At 32.1% G+C, this 19229-nt stretch overlaps 1 protein-coding gene and 1 pseudogene across 1 annotated transcript; one reads left to right on the plus strand and one right to left on the minus strand.

The window, feature by feature from the left end:
• Positions 1-2134: 2134 nt before the first annotated feature.
• Positions 2135-3069, minus strand: LOC127702015 (M-phase inducer phosphatase 3-like; annotated as a pseudogene).
• An 8591-nt stretch (positions 3070-11660) lies between these two features.
• LOC127702410 (M-phase inducer phosphatase 1-B-like) lies at positions 11661-12621 on the plus strand. Its single transcript, XM_052206616.1, has one exon. It carries the CDS (start codon positions 11741-11743, stop codon positions 12587-12589), a length of 849 nt encoding a protein of 282 aa, XP_052062576.1. The 5' UTR covers positions 11661-11740; the 3' UTR covers positions 12590-12621.
• The last annotated feature ends 6608 nt before the right edge of the window (positions 12622-19229 follow it).

The raw sequence follows: 19229 nt of genomic DNA on the forward strand, positions 1-19229 counted from the left end.
AAAATTATAATCTTAGATTTACTAGTGTTTACTTTCAATTTCCAGGTTCTGCAATAATCATGGAATATGTCTAATTGCAACTGTAGATCAGATGCATTATCAGAAAATAACACTGTATCATCTGCGTACAAATGTAAAAATGTATCTCAAAAGTAAAGGAAAGGAATTCATAACACAAAAAGTTTTAGGTAGATATCAAACTCATCCTCTATTTCATCAGTAATAAAATTTAAACCACATACATTTTTTTCTTCAATAAACTGCTGAAGATCGTTCAAATATAACGAAAATAAAAAAGGAGACATATTTTCACCCTGTCTTACACCAATATTGCATGTAAAGTATTCTGACATTTCACCTTTATATACAATGCGAGATTTAATACCAGTGTACATATTAAAAATTACGTTATACATTTTACCGTTAATATCATTTATAAGTAATTTATGCCAGAGACCCTCTCTCCAAACAGTACCAAAGGCTTTAGCAAAATCAACGAATGCACAGAATAGTTTCTTTTTCTTATTTTTCATGATACTAATAAGCATGTAAATAACAAATAAGTAATCTGTAGTTGAATAACCTTCTCTGAAACCAGCTTGATTTTGACATAATAAACAAAAATCATCAGAATTTCAGCGACTGTAGATTTCGGAGATCCAATCATCAAACATAATATAAATAAAACAGATTATCTCAGATAACTGACTTTTATGATATTTGTAGATACAAATTTCCAAACCCTATGGTTCTTATATTTAAAAGATTAACTTTAAAGACATTTTAAGGTAAAACATCTTGAAATGTACACCCTGCAGACGTCAATTATCCGATTTACCGTTCGTTCACAATATTTTACAACATATTTTTTTGGTATCACACAAATATACTTGTATGCCATGGCATGGTGATTTTGTGTTATAAAAATTCCTTTCCTTTACTTTTGAGATACATTTATACATTTGTAAACGTATACGAGTATATGTATATGATGTCATCGCGAAGCGTAAACGACAATAAAATACCAAACTAACGACAAAAGTAGCAAAAGGTAAATGGTTAATATCTCCTAATACTTATACTCTTATTGCAAACCAGCAGATTCGTCCTGAACATGCATGAAATATTTGTCACTGTACGTTAAGCAACCAACAATCAATCAAACCAGCAGGTAGTCGTTGTCTTGCTGTAACATTTAGTTGTCGTATTTCGTTATTTTTAATGAAGTTATATCCCTATTTTTCTCTTTTTCAATTGTTCCACATTTTGGGTTTTTTCAGTGCCATGTACACGTATGACATGTCTTGTGGTGTGGTTTATGCTCATTGAAGAAGGTGATACGATGACCTCCAAAGATTCACTTTCTCGTCTTTTTGTATGTTAAATACTGTGCATGTATTTTACTTGATTTTCGGTTGATGTATTACGGAAGCCCATTTAGGACCTCCCAAAATGTTTTTTGGGAATTCGATATCACGAGTTAAAAACGTTATCACGAATTGTAGAATTGGTTATAACAGATTTAATTCGTAATCACGGTTTTATGGAATTATTTATAATAGTTTTTGTAATTCGTAATAACGAATTAAAAACATGATATCACTGATTAAATTCGTTATCGCAAATGTAAATGTGTGCCATTTGTTATCACAAATTTGTGATTACTAATTGAACTCGTTATCACAGATTTTTGTAATTCGTGATATAGGTTTAAAATCGTTATAACAACTTGTATTACTCGTGACAACGAATAAAATTCGTGATAACAAAATCCATAAATTCGTTATCACGAATTTGATCCGTTATCACAATTTGTGATATCGATTTAAATTCGTGATTTCGATCACAAATATATTTTTAGAGGTCCTAAATGGGTTTCTGTAATGTAAACACGTTCAAAAAGATTGCTGACAAAAACACTCTCAAGAAAAAATTAGGAGATACATTTGGTCTTCAATCTATTTCAAAAGATTGGCAAGAAAACTTTTATTTCACTATTACATCCGAATTTTCTATCGACTTTCTAATGATTGAATATGAACACGCACAATAATAAAATATGATATCATTTAATGTTATATACAATTGTTGCAAATAAATACTGATATAGCACTATGACATGTAATTAATTATGTCAATAAAACAAACGACCGAAGGATGATTTCAGTCGTTTTTGGCCAGCATACCATGATTTTGATTTGGTCCGGAAATGACGCAAGTCATCTTTGTGATCTTTGCTCAACATTGGAACGTAATCCATTGGAGTACATAATGTCTTATAACTTCCATAAAAATCTTTGTATCCTCCCTTTAGAATATAAAGTTCAGGAAAATACAAGGAAGGATAATTGTCAGCATTTAATTCTCTGTCATGGTTACGAAGAAAGCGGCACATTTTTGGTCCTCTCTCAGAAGAAAACTCACAATGGAAAATAATTATGTCACGCTTTCCATCTGAGCGGGATGTATTTGGATTTTTTAATAGTTCTAAAATATCGTCCTTGTTATGAATATTTTCAGCGCCTGGTGACCACCTTCAAACTCATACGAGTATCTACTGTCAATTATACGAACGCTTCCAATTGTATCATCGTATTTACCGTTTAAAACATGATTCAATGTGGCTGGAGTTATGTAACTTAGGTCATGGCAGTGCCCCTGAATGGTTGGTAAACAACATTCTCCCTTTCCATCTCCAGTGAGTACGGCGCCTTGAACTACGACGTCTTCTGTTTTAATGAAGTTGTGCTTGATGGCGTCAACGGACAAGTTTTTATTGGTACTGAGAATCTGTGCATCAAACGACAAAGATTTTTTCAGTAATAGTTTTTGAGATCTGATGTACCTTTTCTTGCTATAAGATACAGGGGTATCACAGTCAGTATTGTTGTCAAATTTGTCGGCTCTTTTTCTCTTTGAGCTAAAGTCTGATTTAAACAAACTTAGTGTTGGTGAGTCGTCAAATTCAGAAAAGTCCATACCAAGTCCGGAATCTTCGTCGAACAAGCTTTTTATAAAGTCTGGAGTTTTGGGAATTTTACGACAGTTATCTCCGGTTGAACAATCCATCTCGGTTACTGAAATAAAGAAAAACAATGAAAATATTTTTTCTGCAAAGTTTTTGTTTATTTGTAGATTGCCTGGAAATCATTCAAATAATTGAATAATTATAAAAATTTAATGTTCGGAATATAAAAACATATTAGCACGAGATACAAATAGAATTACTAGACATGTCGACCCTTTTCCTAATGATTCTAGCCGGGTACAAATAATGTTTCTATCCGATACTGTATATGATTATATCTTTTATATTTATATGGTAATACCTTACTATACTGTAAATAATTTGTGTTTGGACGTAAAGTGGGTTTTTGCGCTCTCAAACTTTTATGATATTTTTGGTTTTCTATACTCGGTAAGTTTCGAGCGTTCATGATGAATGTTTGTCCGGAAACTCGAGTATAGCGCACGAAAGTTTTGATTTTTAAAAACAATGCCGCTGAACTTACGTTATTAACGTCAATAGTGTGTAAGCATCAAAAGCTTTAAAATTGAAAAAAAAACTACTATATTAACGCAATTTTCTTACCAGATTACAAAAGCAGTTTAAAATATAAGGAGATGTGATGTAAGTGCCAACGAGACAACTGACCGCCACAGTCCAGATGGCTTTGATGTAAGCAACTATTATACCAAACAGTTTTTGACAATGAGAAAAACCCATGCCGTATAGTCTGCTCATGCATAATTGTATTATGGATCATACCCTTATTACATATAACTGAAATACATAAAATATTTTGAAAATAATTATTAATTTTTCATTAATACATGTATACTTACTTTTTTCGAACATTTTAATTGTGACCAGACAGTATTAGTATTGGCAGATGTCAGACAGAAAATGACCACTGTTGTAATCGCCAACTGTTTAATAAGCGGAAAATAATCATATTCTTCATCTCAATTACATCTAAACATTTGTATTACCCTTTATTAGATATAATTATGACTAATTATATTGTATATTCCATTGTCATACAGGTAGATTTTTGTGATACAAAGAAATTATGTTGTAAAATATTGTAAACGAACGGTAAATACCTTAGTTAACGTCTGCAGAGTGTACATTTCCAGATGTTTCACTTTAAGATTGCATTAAAGTTAATCTTTTAAATATTAGAACCATAGGGTTAGGAAATTTATTTATTATACATGAAATATCATAAAAGATAGTTATCTGCAATAATCTGTTTCGTTTATAATATGTTTGATGATTGGATCTCCGAAATCTACAGACGATCTCATTAGGAGACGACCAGTTGATTTTTTAAAATTTTATTTTATCGATTTATTTATTTATTTTCGATTTAATTTTGTTTTGCTTTGTTTGTTTGTTTTTGCTTGTTTTTTGGTTGTTTGGTTTGTTGGTTGTTTTTTTATTTTTTTTTAAATTTTTATTTGTTTTAGGGGGGGGGGGGGGGGGGGTCAGGAGTATTTTGAAAACGATTATCTGGGCCTGGTCTGGTAGAGGCTGAAAATAAATAACATAACAAAACACAGGATGCAAATATTCTGCAACACAAAATGCAGGAAACAGTTGTGCACAAAAGTAAAAATAATTATTCGCGCGGCGAAGCTGCGGAAAAAATAAGCGTGCATAGCAACATATGAAAATAAACAGTCAATCAGCACAAAATCCTCCTGCTCCAACCACCATCCTCAGAATATTAAATGGTCGTCCCCCTTTTTTTAATGTTTTATTTATCTATTGTGTGTTTGCTGGCGTCACGAGTGTATCTCGTCAACTTAAATTAACATTTTCATCAACATTTGAACCTTTAACTGATGAAAAAAAATCAGATTTTCATCCTCATTAAAGATGGTCACTATTCTGTTTAAGGCAGCGTTGATACATCGCATTGAGACGTAATGACTATTATAATCAATTAAGCGTATTATTTTACTTTTCTATACATTTAAAAGAAATATTAAAAAAATAATCACCAAAAATAATCTTTTTGACGGCGCGTAGTCAAAAAATAACTGTTTGAAGAAAGTGAACGTAGGAAAAATTACTCCTTTTTCCAGCGGAAAAGTGTGCATAAGCAAAATAACCGGCAATGTGCACGTAGTAAAATAACACTTTCAAATTTGGCGTGCATTTATTTGCACGTGACATTTATTTGCACGTGAAAGACATAACTAGTTATCGTCTGGTGAAAATGGCGGTGGCCACAAGATTTGGTTGTATTTCTGATTTAGAAAAATAAAAGACTCTATATAACTATTCATGTGAAATTATTATTTGTCTCATAATAAGATAGTACTTACGTGGTAAAAAAAAATATTCCCTTCTTTTTTTTCCAAAAACTAGCTTTTTGCGTATATCATGAATTTATTTTGTTTTAATTCAAAGAGAAAGAATGATAAAATATTAGAAAACTCTGCAATATTTATAATATTTCAAACGTCAAATTATAAAAGGTGAGAAAATAAAAGACAAGTACTTAACGAGTTTTAAGTATTTTACTTAACAAGTACTTGGTATTGTTAAGAGCAGACACATGCAATTTCGATGTTGTTTTATTCTTGTTAATTGTTATTACAAGCGTGTTAATTACAATTAGGGAGTAAGTTCTGTTATTTTCTTTTTGTCCATTATTCAATTTTAATTATTTTTTTTTTTTTTTTTAAATTTCACATTGTTGAATTATTGAAAAAATAATTATATTAAATCTGTATAAAAAAAAATCTCCAATTACACAAAACTCATATAGTATTTTCAGAGGCTCTTTTGAATGAAAGTTGACATAGAAATGATGAGTGCGTGTGTTGGTGGGATGCAAGAAAAAAATGTTCAAGTCGACATGCTTAGAATTCTTGACAAAAATCAATGCAGTTATTCTAAAATATTAATAAAAAAGGGGGGAGAGTAGTTTAACAATTGTTGTTGGTGATGGGGAAATTTCCAAAATTCCGTGTTTTTTTCTAAAACTATTTGAAAAAAGATATGTTTAATTGATTATTTGAATGACAATGAAAAAATAAGCTTTATTTCTCTGAGACTTTATTACAAAAGTTACTATTCTCAGATTGCTACGACATCTAGCGGCCTTTTATAAGACTGACAATATACAAATAAGAAGATGTGGTATTATTGCCAATGAAACAACTCTCCACCAGAGACCAAATGACGTAGAAATTAACAACTATAGGTCACCGTACTGCCTTCAATAATGAGCAAAAGCCCATACGATATAGTAAGATACAAGACTACATTACAACTTTATGATCAAATAATACTTAAATGCCACACCATTTGAAAAAATACTGGATTTCTAGTATTTTCTTTTCGAAAATATATTTGGGAAAGAGAACAGTTGATACAGTTGTACTATAAAAAGCTATTCAAGGTGTCTTAAAGTTAAAGTTGAAGTCTTCCCTTCGAATGTTTTACGGACGATATCATGATTTGGTTTATGTAGAGTAGATCGTAACTTACACGTAATAAAGTGTCCTTTCATGTATTAGTCGAAGATGAAAATTGACAACCAAGTTTGACTGTTGCCCCTGTTCAACAAGATACACACATGTTCTATTATATCCCTAATGATGTCAGTCCAGATTTCCCTTCCAACAATCCGATCAATGCATCCACTATGCAGGATTTATTTGTCTATGTATAGTTTAATTGTATTCTCGTTCTGATTATGGAAGAAATAGTTTCCACTGGACGTTAAGCATGAATAAAATCAACAATCAACTACTAAAATCTTCCCTTTTATGTAAAACAATTGTATAGAAAGCTTTTTTGGTTGACTTTTCCCCATTATCAAATCAACGGAGAAGTTTCGATTATTGTTTGCTTAAATGTCCAGTGACAAAGACTTCATGCATATTCAATTCACGGATAAAGACCCCAAGTAAATTAGAATACACCAAAGGGAAATAGAGCCCAGTGATAAATATGATGGTTTTTTTTTATTATTATTGAATACTGTACTATGAACATTATTAATTTTCATACCAAAAAAAATCCGAAACTAGTAACACAAATGTGTTGGAACTTTAAAAGACATTTTATAGATACTCATCGAAAAATTAACTATTTTGTTGTAAAGTTTAATTCCCAACTGACCCTATAATTGTCAACTTGTAGATTTAAGTCATATATATGGAGCAGACATTAAATATGATGAGTTAATCGCTTTTCAACTGATTTTTACATCGCGATGACCTTGAGGTCATCCCGATGTATTGCTATCGCCTAGATTTCCATTATGTAAATTAGTTTTGGGTTTGTAACCGATCTATAAACATGATAAATACGCGCACATAAACGAGTGCAAAATAACATTCCTTATCGTTTGATATAAATACATCTCTTCAATGAATACTGATAAAAATATTTTTGTTTACAACATAAATTAATAATATGAAAATGTTTTGTAGTTAGATATATATATATAAGTAAAAAATCATTGATAATATCAATGCACACGTACCGAAAAATTGTGTTAAAGCATGCGGAAGAATATCTCAAAGAACGTTTTGTGAAAATACCGTCAAGGACCGGTAACTCTGTAATTGATTTTGCGGGAAAATATGAATGCCTACTCGTATCCAATCTTAGAAAAATCGAATTTTTACAGAAAAGTGTCCACCAAGCACTTGCATTGCACTATTTTTAGAATAGTAGAATAGAATGATATACAAATGGATTCAAATCATATATATATATGTAACTGTTATTTTAATATAATATAAACAACAACTCAGTGTATACTGATTTGTATCACTACAATATAATAGTTATTACGGTGAAGTTGAATTTCCTGTCATTTATTCATCATCCACGCACGAACTTGTCTCAGAAAAAAATATATCTCTGTACATTAACCTCAGTTTTAGGTAAAGAGATATGTTGTTTTTTTCTGAGACAAGTGCTTTTGACCATCCTCAAGAACTTGTGGTCATCCGATGTTCAGTACTTCAGTACTTTGATTATACTCGTTATTGGTTTTTGTATATTGTGCTGTTACCCCACTGCCTCTGGTTAGGGGAGGGTTGCTATGCGGTATGGGTTTAATTTTGCTCTTTGTTGAAGGACGTACGGTGTCCTATCGTTGCGAACAATCTACGTCATTTGTTCTTTAGTGGAGAATTGTCTCAATGTCCAGCATACCATATCTTCTTATTTTCATATCAAATGTATATATGGTGTCGTTTATTTCAAGTCAATGGGATAGACAACAAATTTATTCACTTTACAATGAATTATTCGATGAAATGACATCATCTACATGTATTTAGCGGATCGTGTAGAATAAAGGTCAATGTCAGCTTCACTTAATTGTACTTGAAAAGGTCCTCAATGAAGTGTTTCTCATAATAAGCATAAAAACACCGCTGCATGAAAAAGAGCACGCCTAGTATCGAAAAACATTTGATTGTTGAATAACACGCTCTTCGAACGTTACCAATATGTTGTCCAATAATAAACGAGCATTTTGATGGTGTCTGTTTCAGAAAACATTTTATTTAAATCAGAATTTTATTTTTGCAAAGTATAATGTCTGCCTTGCTAAGAAAAGATATTAGTACTTGCGATTGCCATTTGTTTGTATGAAACAAAACTTAAATATTTTATCAACCTCTTCTTTCAAAGCCTAGAATGAAGAATACTTATGTATGGGTACATAATTTAAATATTTTCAAACTATTGCACGAGTACGCTGAGGGACAATGTTACAAAATATCGCTAGTGCCTCAAAATACATTAATTAATACGGTATAACTAAGTATACTGTTCTTTTTCTCAAATACATTTCAGAGAAAAATAAAAATCCAGAGTTTTTTTCAAATGGTGTGACACTTAAGTATTATTCTGACCATATCACAGTTGTAATGTATAGTCCGCTATTGCTCTCGCGTCCTCACGGCCCCTGCAAGTCCTAAGAAATACCGTCAGACGTCAGGGCTGTCTCGGACAAGCTGTAATAAAGTTGCAGATTAATGCCATTTCTTCTTTCATTCACGTCCCTCAAATGATCAATTAAGTATTTATTAAGAGAATTTCAGAAAAACACGAATTTTGGGAAATTCCTCCCTAACACACAAGCCTTGTAAAATTTAGGGTTTTATATTTACTTTTTTTTAAATCCCTCCGTAAACTAATCGTTTCCATTTAAAATAATTATGCTTTCAAAATGATTTTGTGTAATTAACGATATTGAATTATTTTTATGAAATTTTCAAAAATGTTGAAAAAATAAACAAATTAAAATTACTTGAATAATGGGCAGAGAGTAGAAGAACTTACTCCCTAATCGTAATTAACACACATGTAGTAACAATTAACTTGACTAAAACAACATCGAAATTGCATGTGTCTGCTCTTAACAATACCAAGTACCTATTAAGTAAAATACTTACAACTCGTTAAGTACTTGTCTTTTTTATTTTCTCACCTTTTATAATTTGGCATTTGAAATATTATAAATATTGCAGAATTTTCTAATATTTTATCATTTGTTCATAGAGAATTGAAATAGAAGAAATCAATTCATGTACGAGAAAAGCAAGTTTTTAAAGAAAGACGGGAAATTTTATTCGTTATTATCAATTTTTCACAAAGTAAGTTTTATCAATAAATTTTCTTTTAAAACCATTTTTTTTCTCCATATTTTTCATGTGGGGGCCTTTTTAGCAGACTATACGGTATGGGTTTCTCTCATTGTTGAAGACCGTACGGTTAACTATAATTGCTTACATCCACTTCATTTGAACTTTGGTGAATAGTTGTCTCATTGGCAATCATACCACATCTCCTTATTTTTATTATAATCGAACACGAAAAAGTATTGATATAAATTTATACATTTGAAAAGGGGCAGAATTTTATGATAACTGCTAAAATAATTATATTAATCATAATTATGATTATTGTTATTCCTGTTGTTTTTTTCCATTGTAATGTCTTTTCTCTTACATCCACTTTGTATAATGACATTTTTACATCTGCACAATTGTATGACATTACACATCTTAAATTCATCTTATATTCTTAGACTGAATGCAACTACCTCGTAAAGACAAAAGTTTTTAAGACTCGATGCAAATATACTCTTGCTACCTTGAAGTTAATGACTAATCTTAGGTAGATATTAATCTTAAAGTTAAAGATTTCAGAGATCCAATCATTAAACACAATATAAATAAAACAGATTATCGCAGATAACTGACTTTTATGATATTTGTAGATACAAATTTCCTAACCCTATGGTTCTAATATTTAAAAGATTAACTTTAAAGACATTTTAAGGTGAAGCATCTTGAAATGTACACCCTGCAGACGTCAATTATGTGATTTACCGTTCGTTTACAATATTTTACAACATTATTTCGGTTATTTCTTGGTATCACACAAATCTACCTGTATGACAATGGAATATACAATATAATTAATCATAATTATATCTAATAAAAGGTATTACAAATGTTAAGATGTAATTGAGATGAAGAATATGATTATTTTCGGCTCAGAATATAAATAGTTGGCGATTACAATTTGTAGTCATTTTCTGTCTGACATCTGTCATTACTAATACTGTCTGGTCACAATTAAAATGTTCGAAAAAAGTAAGTTTACTTATTAAACAATGATAATCAATTCAAATATTTTTAAGTTTATTTAAATATAAGGTACTATATATGTCTCTGGTAATAATAATATTATTTATTATTAAGCATGACTTTTTTTTGTACAGTATCTGCAACGACGCAATCGAGAAACATTCATCGATGAAAAAAAGCTTCGTTGATATAACACAACACTTTCATTTTCATATTAACGCTTTTCTACTTGCACACCGTATATTTCCATATACACAGCAACACAACTTTAACTGAACTAAGACGAAAACTATAACATTGCAGGTCACCGTTTTACCATACCATCAACCACGATATAAAAAAATACCAAGACGCACCGCAAGACATGTAATACTGAAAAAAGGAAATCTGAAATAAAACTAGAAAGAGAAATCCAAAAGGCTAACTGAAGTAAATTACTTGAAACGAAAATTAAATGTAAAAAAAAGACGACGTGCATTGTTTGAGTTGCAATATGTGTTTGAACTCTGGTTCTCTCCGGGCACTCCGGCTTACTCCACCAATAACAACTGACCGCCACGAAATAGCACAATAGTGTTGAAAGTGGCGTTAAACACCAATCAATCAATCAATCAATCAATCAATCAATGTGTTTGAACTCAACAAAAGCATTTATAATTACACTTAAAATAAAATTCAATCACAAACTGTTCCATTGAGGATCGTATGAAGAGATTTCCCCATTAAAACTACTAACTATAAAAACGGAGATGTGGTATGATTGCCAATGAGACAACTATCCATCAAAGTTAAAATGAAGTGGATGTAAGCAATTATAGGAAACCGTACGGCATACAACAATGAGAAAAACCCATACCGTATAGTCGGCTATAAAAGGCCCCGACATGAAAAATATGAAACTAGTTCGTATTTTTACATTGATTGTTCAGGCCACCTACAAGTAAATAAAACCTATTCAATTGTAGAAAAAAAATATTTATTGTTTTTCTTTATTTCAGTAAATGAGATGGATTGTTTAACCGGAGATAACTGTCACCACAAAGTTCCAAGAACTCCAGACTTTATAAAAAGCTTGTTCGACGAAGATTCCGGACTTGGTATGGACTTTAATGCATTTGACGATTCACCGACACTGAGTCTGTTCAATTCAGAACTTAGCTCAAAGAGAAAAAGAGCCGACAAATTAGACACTAATACTGACTCTGATACTCCTGTATCTTACAGCAAGAAAAGATACATCAGATCTCAAAAACTTTTACTGAAAAAATCTTTGTCTTTCGATGCTCAGATTCTCAGTACCAGTAAAGACTTGTCAACTGACGCCAGCAAGCACAATGACATTAAAACAGAAGACGTCTTAGTTCAAGCCGCCGTACTCACTGGAGATGGAAAAGAAGTATGTTGTTTACAAACCGTTCAGGGGCACTGTCATGACCTAAGATACATAACTCCAGCCACCATGAATGATGTTTTAAACGGGAAATACGAGCATACAATTGGCAGCTTTCGTATAATTGACAGTAGATACTCGTATGAGTTTGAAGGTGGTCACATACGAGGCGCTGAAAATATTCATAACAAGGACGATATTTTAGAACTATTAAAAAATCCAAATACATCCCGCTCAGATGGAAAGCGTGACATAATTATTTTCCATTGTGAGTTTTCTTCCGAGAGAGGACCAAAAATGTGCCGCTTTCTCCGTAATCATGACAGAGAATTAAATGCTGAAAATTATCCTTCCCTGTATTTTCCTGAACTTTATATTCTAAAGGGAGGATACAAAGATTTTTATGGAAGTTATAAGACATTATGTACTCCAATGGATTACGTTCCAATGTTGAGCAAAGATCACAAAGACGATTTGCGTCATTTCCGGTCCAAATCTAAATCATGGTATGCTGGCCAAAAACGACTGAAATCTTCCTCCGGTCGATTGTTCTATTGACATGAAAATAATAGTGCTAAATCTGTATTTAATTGTACCAATTGTATATAAAATTAAATTATATCATAGTATAAGTTTCATGGTGCGTGTTCATGTTTTTTAGTCCATAAAACATTCTGAAACAAAAGAATGAATAATGTAGTTTTAAACTATGTCAAAAGAATATATTCGAAGAAATAGCTTGTTTTTTAAATTGACTCTAGTATCCGGCTAAGGATAACTCACTGTATCTTCTACTTGTTTCACTTGAAATTCCTTTGTGTCAGTCATCTTTACTAAGATGTATACCGCGACTGCAAATCTCGCTCACTGAAAATACATACATTGCATACCAAAGGACGAGAACAATAACATTGCGGGTCACCGTATTACCAACATTTCAGATAAAAAACAAAGAGACGCACCTCAAGACATGCCGTAATGAAAAATAAGAAAACAAAATGTGAAACAAAACTGGAAAGAGAAATCCAACAGGATAACCGAAGTAACCAAATGTAAAAGAAAGATATTATGAACCGTTTGGGTTGTAATAGATATATACTTATTTTGTGGACTCAACCTGTAAGTCTCAAGACTTTCTTCTTTATTCAGCTATACATATTTATATATATATATTCTCTTTGAGCGCTTTCGTGTTTTCGAAAGATTTACATCGGTATATTTTTAGAACAAGGGACACCACATATTTTGATTAATTATTCGGAAGCAGAAACTAATCACGTAATTCTACATTGCGATTAAAAATACCATTGAATTATTCCTTCGGGTGAACGTTGTCATAACTGAGTTAAATTTAATGTTATCTCTGTCATCAAAAGGTTTACATTCACCATCATGATTGATTGACCGACGTGGAATATTGGTGTAAAAAATATTCCATTTGTTGTGGCCACGCTACAAGATTTAACTTTCCATCGACACTCAACGGGTTCCATTATTAAAGCGGAAACTAATTGACCTTCTTGAGCACCTCAATTTAAATTTACCCACAGTTTAAGTTTAAAATCGTTGTTTTTCTGTGTGGCGTTTTATGCTCTTTATTTTTTATGATTTTAACCCACATATCCCTAATTTGGTAAAATTGCATCTCTGCTTTTGTGTGTAATATTAATAGAATATAACCATTAAGTTGGAAATCATCTTTCAATTTACCGTAGAAACACGTCACGACAATTGTAACCACACATTCAGGTCTATAACGAACTCAAACTCGATAATAATAATTGTTTTTTCCTATTAGTAAATAAATATATTTTTCGTGTTTTTTTTCAAAGCAATTTGTGAAATGATAGGTGGGTAAAATAATAGTTGAAACTTTCTGCAAACTTCATTTTTTGAGGAATTGAAAAAAATCATTTTTGGTACACATTGGATTTTGCCATCTCCATATGAAGGTCTCTGCATGCTGCAGTTTAAGCCGCAACACGAAAGAATACATAAAGATGTTTCTAGAGTAAGAAAATGAATTTTTTGATGCAGTTAATTGGAGATAAGAACAGTTACTTATATACCTACTCCTGCATATGTCTTTCTTACGACCATTTATTCTGTTCACCTTAAAATCATTAATACATATTGGTCACTGAACTAAATCATTGACGTAAGTTGGTAACTGTAGTAAATCATTGACGTATGTTGGTAACTGTACTAAATCATTGACGTATGTTGGTTACTGTACTAAATCATTGCACATGACGCATATTGGTTACTGTGCTAAATCATTGCACATGACGTATATTGGTCACTGAACTAAATCATTGACGCATGTTGGTTATTGTACTAAATCATTGACGTATGTTGGTTACTATACTAAATCATTGCACATGGCGCATATTGGTTACTGTATTAAATCATTGACGAGTGGCTGCTAGCTTGACCCTAGCACTAAATCATTGACGCATGTTGATTACTGAACTAAATCATTAATGCAGGTTGGTTACTGTACTAAATCATTGACGCATGTTGGTTACTGTACTAAATCATTGACGCATGTTGGTTACTGTACTAAATCATTTACGCATTTTGGTTACTGTACTAAATCATTGACGCATGTTGATTACTGAACTAAATCATTAATGCAGGTTGGTTACTGTACTAAATCATTGACGCATGTTGGTAACTGTACTAAATCATTGACGCATGTTGGTAACTGTACTAAATCATTGACGCATGTTGGTTACTGTACTAAATCATTGACGCATGTTGGTTACTGTACTAAATCATTTACGCATTTTGGTTACTGTACTAAATCATTGACGCATGTTGATTACTGAACTAAATCATTAATGCAGGTTGGTTACTGTACTAAATCATTGACGCATGTTGGTAACTGTACTAAATCATTGACGCATTTTGGTTACTGTGCTAAATTGTTGATGCATGTTGGTTACTGTACTAAATCATTGACGTATGTTGGTTACACTGTACTAAATCATTGAAGCATGTTGGTTACTGTACTAAATCATTGACGCATGCTGGTTACTGTACTGAATCATTGACGTATGTTGGTTACTGTAATTAATCATTCACGCATGCTGTTTACTGCACTTAATCATTGATACATATTTACCGTATCTTCTATAATTAATTATAATACATCTGAATCTTTAGTAAAAGTAGGTGTTTTGGTTTTCCCATGCAAAAAAGTTTTTCAAGCAAAGCTTTGTCCATATATTGCTAAACATACAAATACAACATTAATTCTATGCGAACTGATAATTGGGATGGGTAGTATCTGAGGATATTTCTGACATTTATAATAGAGAGAACTTGGTTCAGTTTTGTAAAAAGTATAACATATATATATATATGTATATACTCTTAATATCTCAATAACTTGATATATATTTAAAACTTGCAATGTTCTTGTACCATTCATTGTCCATAAGCCGTTTAATTGAAATACGTACGAAGAAAAAAATTGACGGTAGCAACTCAAGAAGCTGGAGAAGAAAATTTTCCCTTAAAAAAAACAAAACAAAGAAAAGCGATAAATGGCATTATTATACCCCTCTTTTCAAGCGGGCAATATATGCATAAAGTGATATGGGTGTTCATCCGCTCGTTTGCCCGTCCATTTGTTCATTCGTCCATCCGTCCTAATTTTGTTTCTACCTCTTTAACCAAACATCATGATTGATTTTTGTGAAAATGTCCCAGAATTTTTACCATATAATGTAATTGTGCACCGCCTAAATTTTTTTTTATCTGAATTATTGATTGGGTTCCCCGTAGCAAATAATTTTTCTTGCATTATCAGGAGAATACTCACATTGTATCTGCAACTGCTTCTCTAAGTTAGAATTATTGAAAACTTTTTAGAATCAGAATCTCTTTTTTAACCGTTTTTTTGTTTTTTTTTGTTGGTTGAAGCAGACGGTCCCGTTAGCAAATTATACATTACAAGGTGTCCACGCTTCCCTTACAAGGATCTGACAACACTCCGTCCTACTTTCTGTTCTGTTTAATTTGATATAATTACATTACATGTATGTTTCATTATAATACGTTATGAAAATGAAATGTAATATTCATGATGACACGAGCTTCAACAATAAAGTGCACAGGTAAATAAAAGAAAAAACTTGATAGAAATCGTGTTTTCATGATCCTAGCCAAAAAATGTAGTTATAAGTATTGAATGCTTCTTTTAGTAATTTTATAGGGTTGTAAAAGCGTTGACCGTGGGCACATTTTTAGAATGAAGCGCTTTCGCTTCAGCGCTTCACACAAAAGTACTTCGGTCAACGCTTTTACAACCCAATAAATTTACAAAAATAAGCATTCAATTCTTAAATCAACCAATGACATTTTTGCCTCCAAATTTTTGAAGGTTTGTAGCATTACAATAAAACATTTGGACCCCAAAAGGTCTTTAAGGATGTTCGCTCCTCTGTTTAAAAATAACAAGATTTTTAAATGATTGTTATAAATTGATAGTATATAAATAACAGAAATTAAAAAGCAGAAAAAAATGATAGGTCCGTGACCTTGTTTTCGAGATATAATCAATTGAAAATTTGGCGGGAAATGATTCTCTCTAGATTTTTCATACATTTAACATTGGCACCTTTTTTCTTTCAAAAACTATGAAAAAATAACAAGGATTTTATAAGATTTTCATAAATGGCTTGTCAAACTACATGTATTAAAATTATGAACAGAAAAGTAGGGGTTAGCGGGAATTTTTTTTATTGGCAATACATGGATAAAACTAGAGGATTCCGAATATCTGACAAAAAAGTCAAAAACAAGAGTAGCAAACATCCTTAAAACAAAAAGTAGAATGGAGCGTTTTCAGATCCTTGTTAAGCGAAGCGTCGGCAGATGATCTGTATTCTAGTCAGATTACTTTAAGTTTTAATATTACAGATATTGTTATTTTCGGTCAATTTTATAATATTCACATTTCGTTACTGAGAGCTTGATAAAGACACCTGCCTTGAAGTGCTGATTTCTATATCTATTCGTTGTGTACATAAAATAGATAACACAAAACACAAACATATCCCATAATACACCAGACCACCAACACTTTACTCTTCAGAAAATTAGATATACAAATAAAGACGAACAACAACAAACAACACAATGGTCTGGATAACCTAATTTGGTACTGGTACAAAATGTAGTGGGATTCGTCCAGTTTTACGTACGCACCAACCTCTTCTAACGTCTGGTAGAAATTGGGACGTTTACTCCAAGGTAAATGCTTGGATAGTGCAATATATAGCGAAACGCACGTTTATAAAACTAACCACTACAGGTACAAAATCTAAAAGTTGTTGAACTCTACTGAAGTCTGAATATTAAAAATAACTAGAACACACCCGCGAAATCGCGGGTATTTAGAGCTTGGTTGAAAGTATGTAAACTGTTGTAGGATGAATTTTTGTAAAAGATTTTATGTCTGGAGAATTTTAGAAAAGGTATCAAACTGAGTCATAGGCACTTGGAGACAGGACAATTATTTTAAGCCCTCTCCCTTTTTTTCCAAAGTCCTTTGTTTTTTTGCTCTCTGTTAAATTCCATGATTTTGGCGTTTCTGTATACTATGAACATACATATAATATAAATAAACTGTATTAATAATTTGCTATTAACTATCAATTCCAAGTTTCTTTTCCACGGCGACCACTGCTATATTATATAGAGAGTCTCTATATATTATAGGATTATAATCATAGTATACATGCAGAATAACGCGAAAATAAATGTCCTGTCCCCGAGTAATTATGAAAATTATGTTTAAAGAGGGGAGTAAAGATGGGGGGGGGGGGGGGGGTATCTGCACGGAAGAACGCGAAATGAAATTGCCACTTCACGATGAGCGAACAATTAAAAATTTCTTGCACGTTGTTCTTTTTATCTATACAAGAAACACGGTGAATAACGAACCTTTTTCACGGCTGCACGTGAAATAAAAAGTGGCAAAACACGTTGCACGAAAATAACCCTTTACCCCCTTTTTTAAAGTTTAAGGGAGCTACAATTTGATTTTTATGGGGGGCTAGGATAAAATTTGAAAAAAATATGCAGGACAGGAGTTTTGAGAAAAAAAAAAGGCAGGATGAGATTATTTGCAAAAAAAAGGCAGGATGACAATTTATGTAAAAACAAAAGTCAGGATAAACTAAAAAAAAAAGTCAGGACCGAATAGAGGGAAAAATAAAAAGGCAGGACAAAATTTTTCAACCTAGGCCCTCCCCCCCCCCCCCCCATAAATATCAAATGGTAGCTCCCTAAAATCGGAAGTTTTGAGTATGATTTAAAAGTCGTTCTGATGACGGAAACAATATCCGGACGCCTTTTTCTTTGTTTTTCTCCCAAAATAACTCAAACTGAATAATCATAAGAATGGATGACAAATGCGACTATGCATGGTACCTATAGGACACAGAGGCATGATGATTAATTTATTGGGAAAGGAAGAGAAGCGACACACAAAATGAGGTCTTCTCGTTTAATAGTATAGATTCAAAGACTCAAATGACCGGGTGGGGCAGACTGTTTCTTAAAACCGAGAATGCTCTTTACTGAACATTTAAATACTTAAAAAGTGACTAAGTTCCAAGTCTTGAAAAATGAGCAACAATTCCTCTGTCAAACAATGCCATTATAGCAGGCCTAGGTGCACAACGTTAACATATATGCATTCTATCTGCAAAGTTACAGGGATCTGGGCTGAAAACTGTAGGAGGAGTTGATTACAAAAAACTTGTACCCTCTTTCATAAATTTTGCGGAAAAAAGACTACGTTCCCAATTCTGGAAAATGAGAAAAACTTCCTCAAACAATTTCATAATAGCAGGTGCACAACTTCCTGTGCAATCTACCTGTGAATTTTCTGGTAGATCTGGGTTGAAAACTGTAAAATGAGTTAATTACACAAATTAGGTACCCACTTTTCACCGGCCGGCTGCCCATCCACCCGCCCATTCATCCGCCCGACCATTCACCCGCCCTACATCACCAAACTATAAACCGGTTTGGGAATTCTTTCAACCCGGTCAAAATAACTATTATAATTTACTTCTGAATATTAAAAAGTTTAATATCATTTATATTTAAAAGTTTAAACATACTTATTTCAACAGTTTCACATGAAATAAAAGCTTTATTAAGTGCTTCATGTTGCTGT

Source organism: Mytilus californianus, unplaced genomic scaffold (assembly GCF_021869535.1).
Source record: "Mytilus californianus isolate M0D057914Y unplaced genomic scaffold, xbMytCali1.0.p SCAF_5, whole genome shotgun sequence".
Lineage (NCBI taxonomy): Eukaryota > Metazoa > Mollusca > Bivalvia > Mytilida > Mytilidae > Mytilus > Mytilus californianus.

Coding starts and splice junctions, on each gene's coding strand:
- LOC127702410 (XM_052206616.1), top strand. CDS start 11,741: ATGGACTTTAATGCATTTGACGATTCACCGACACTGAGTCTGTTCAAT.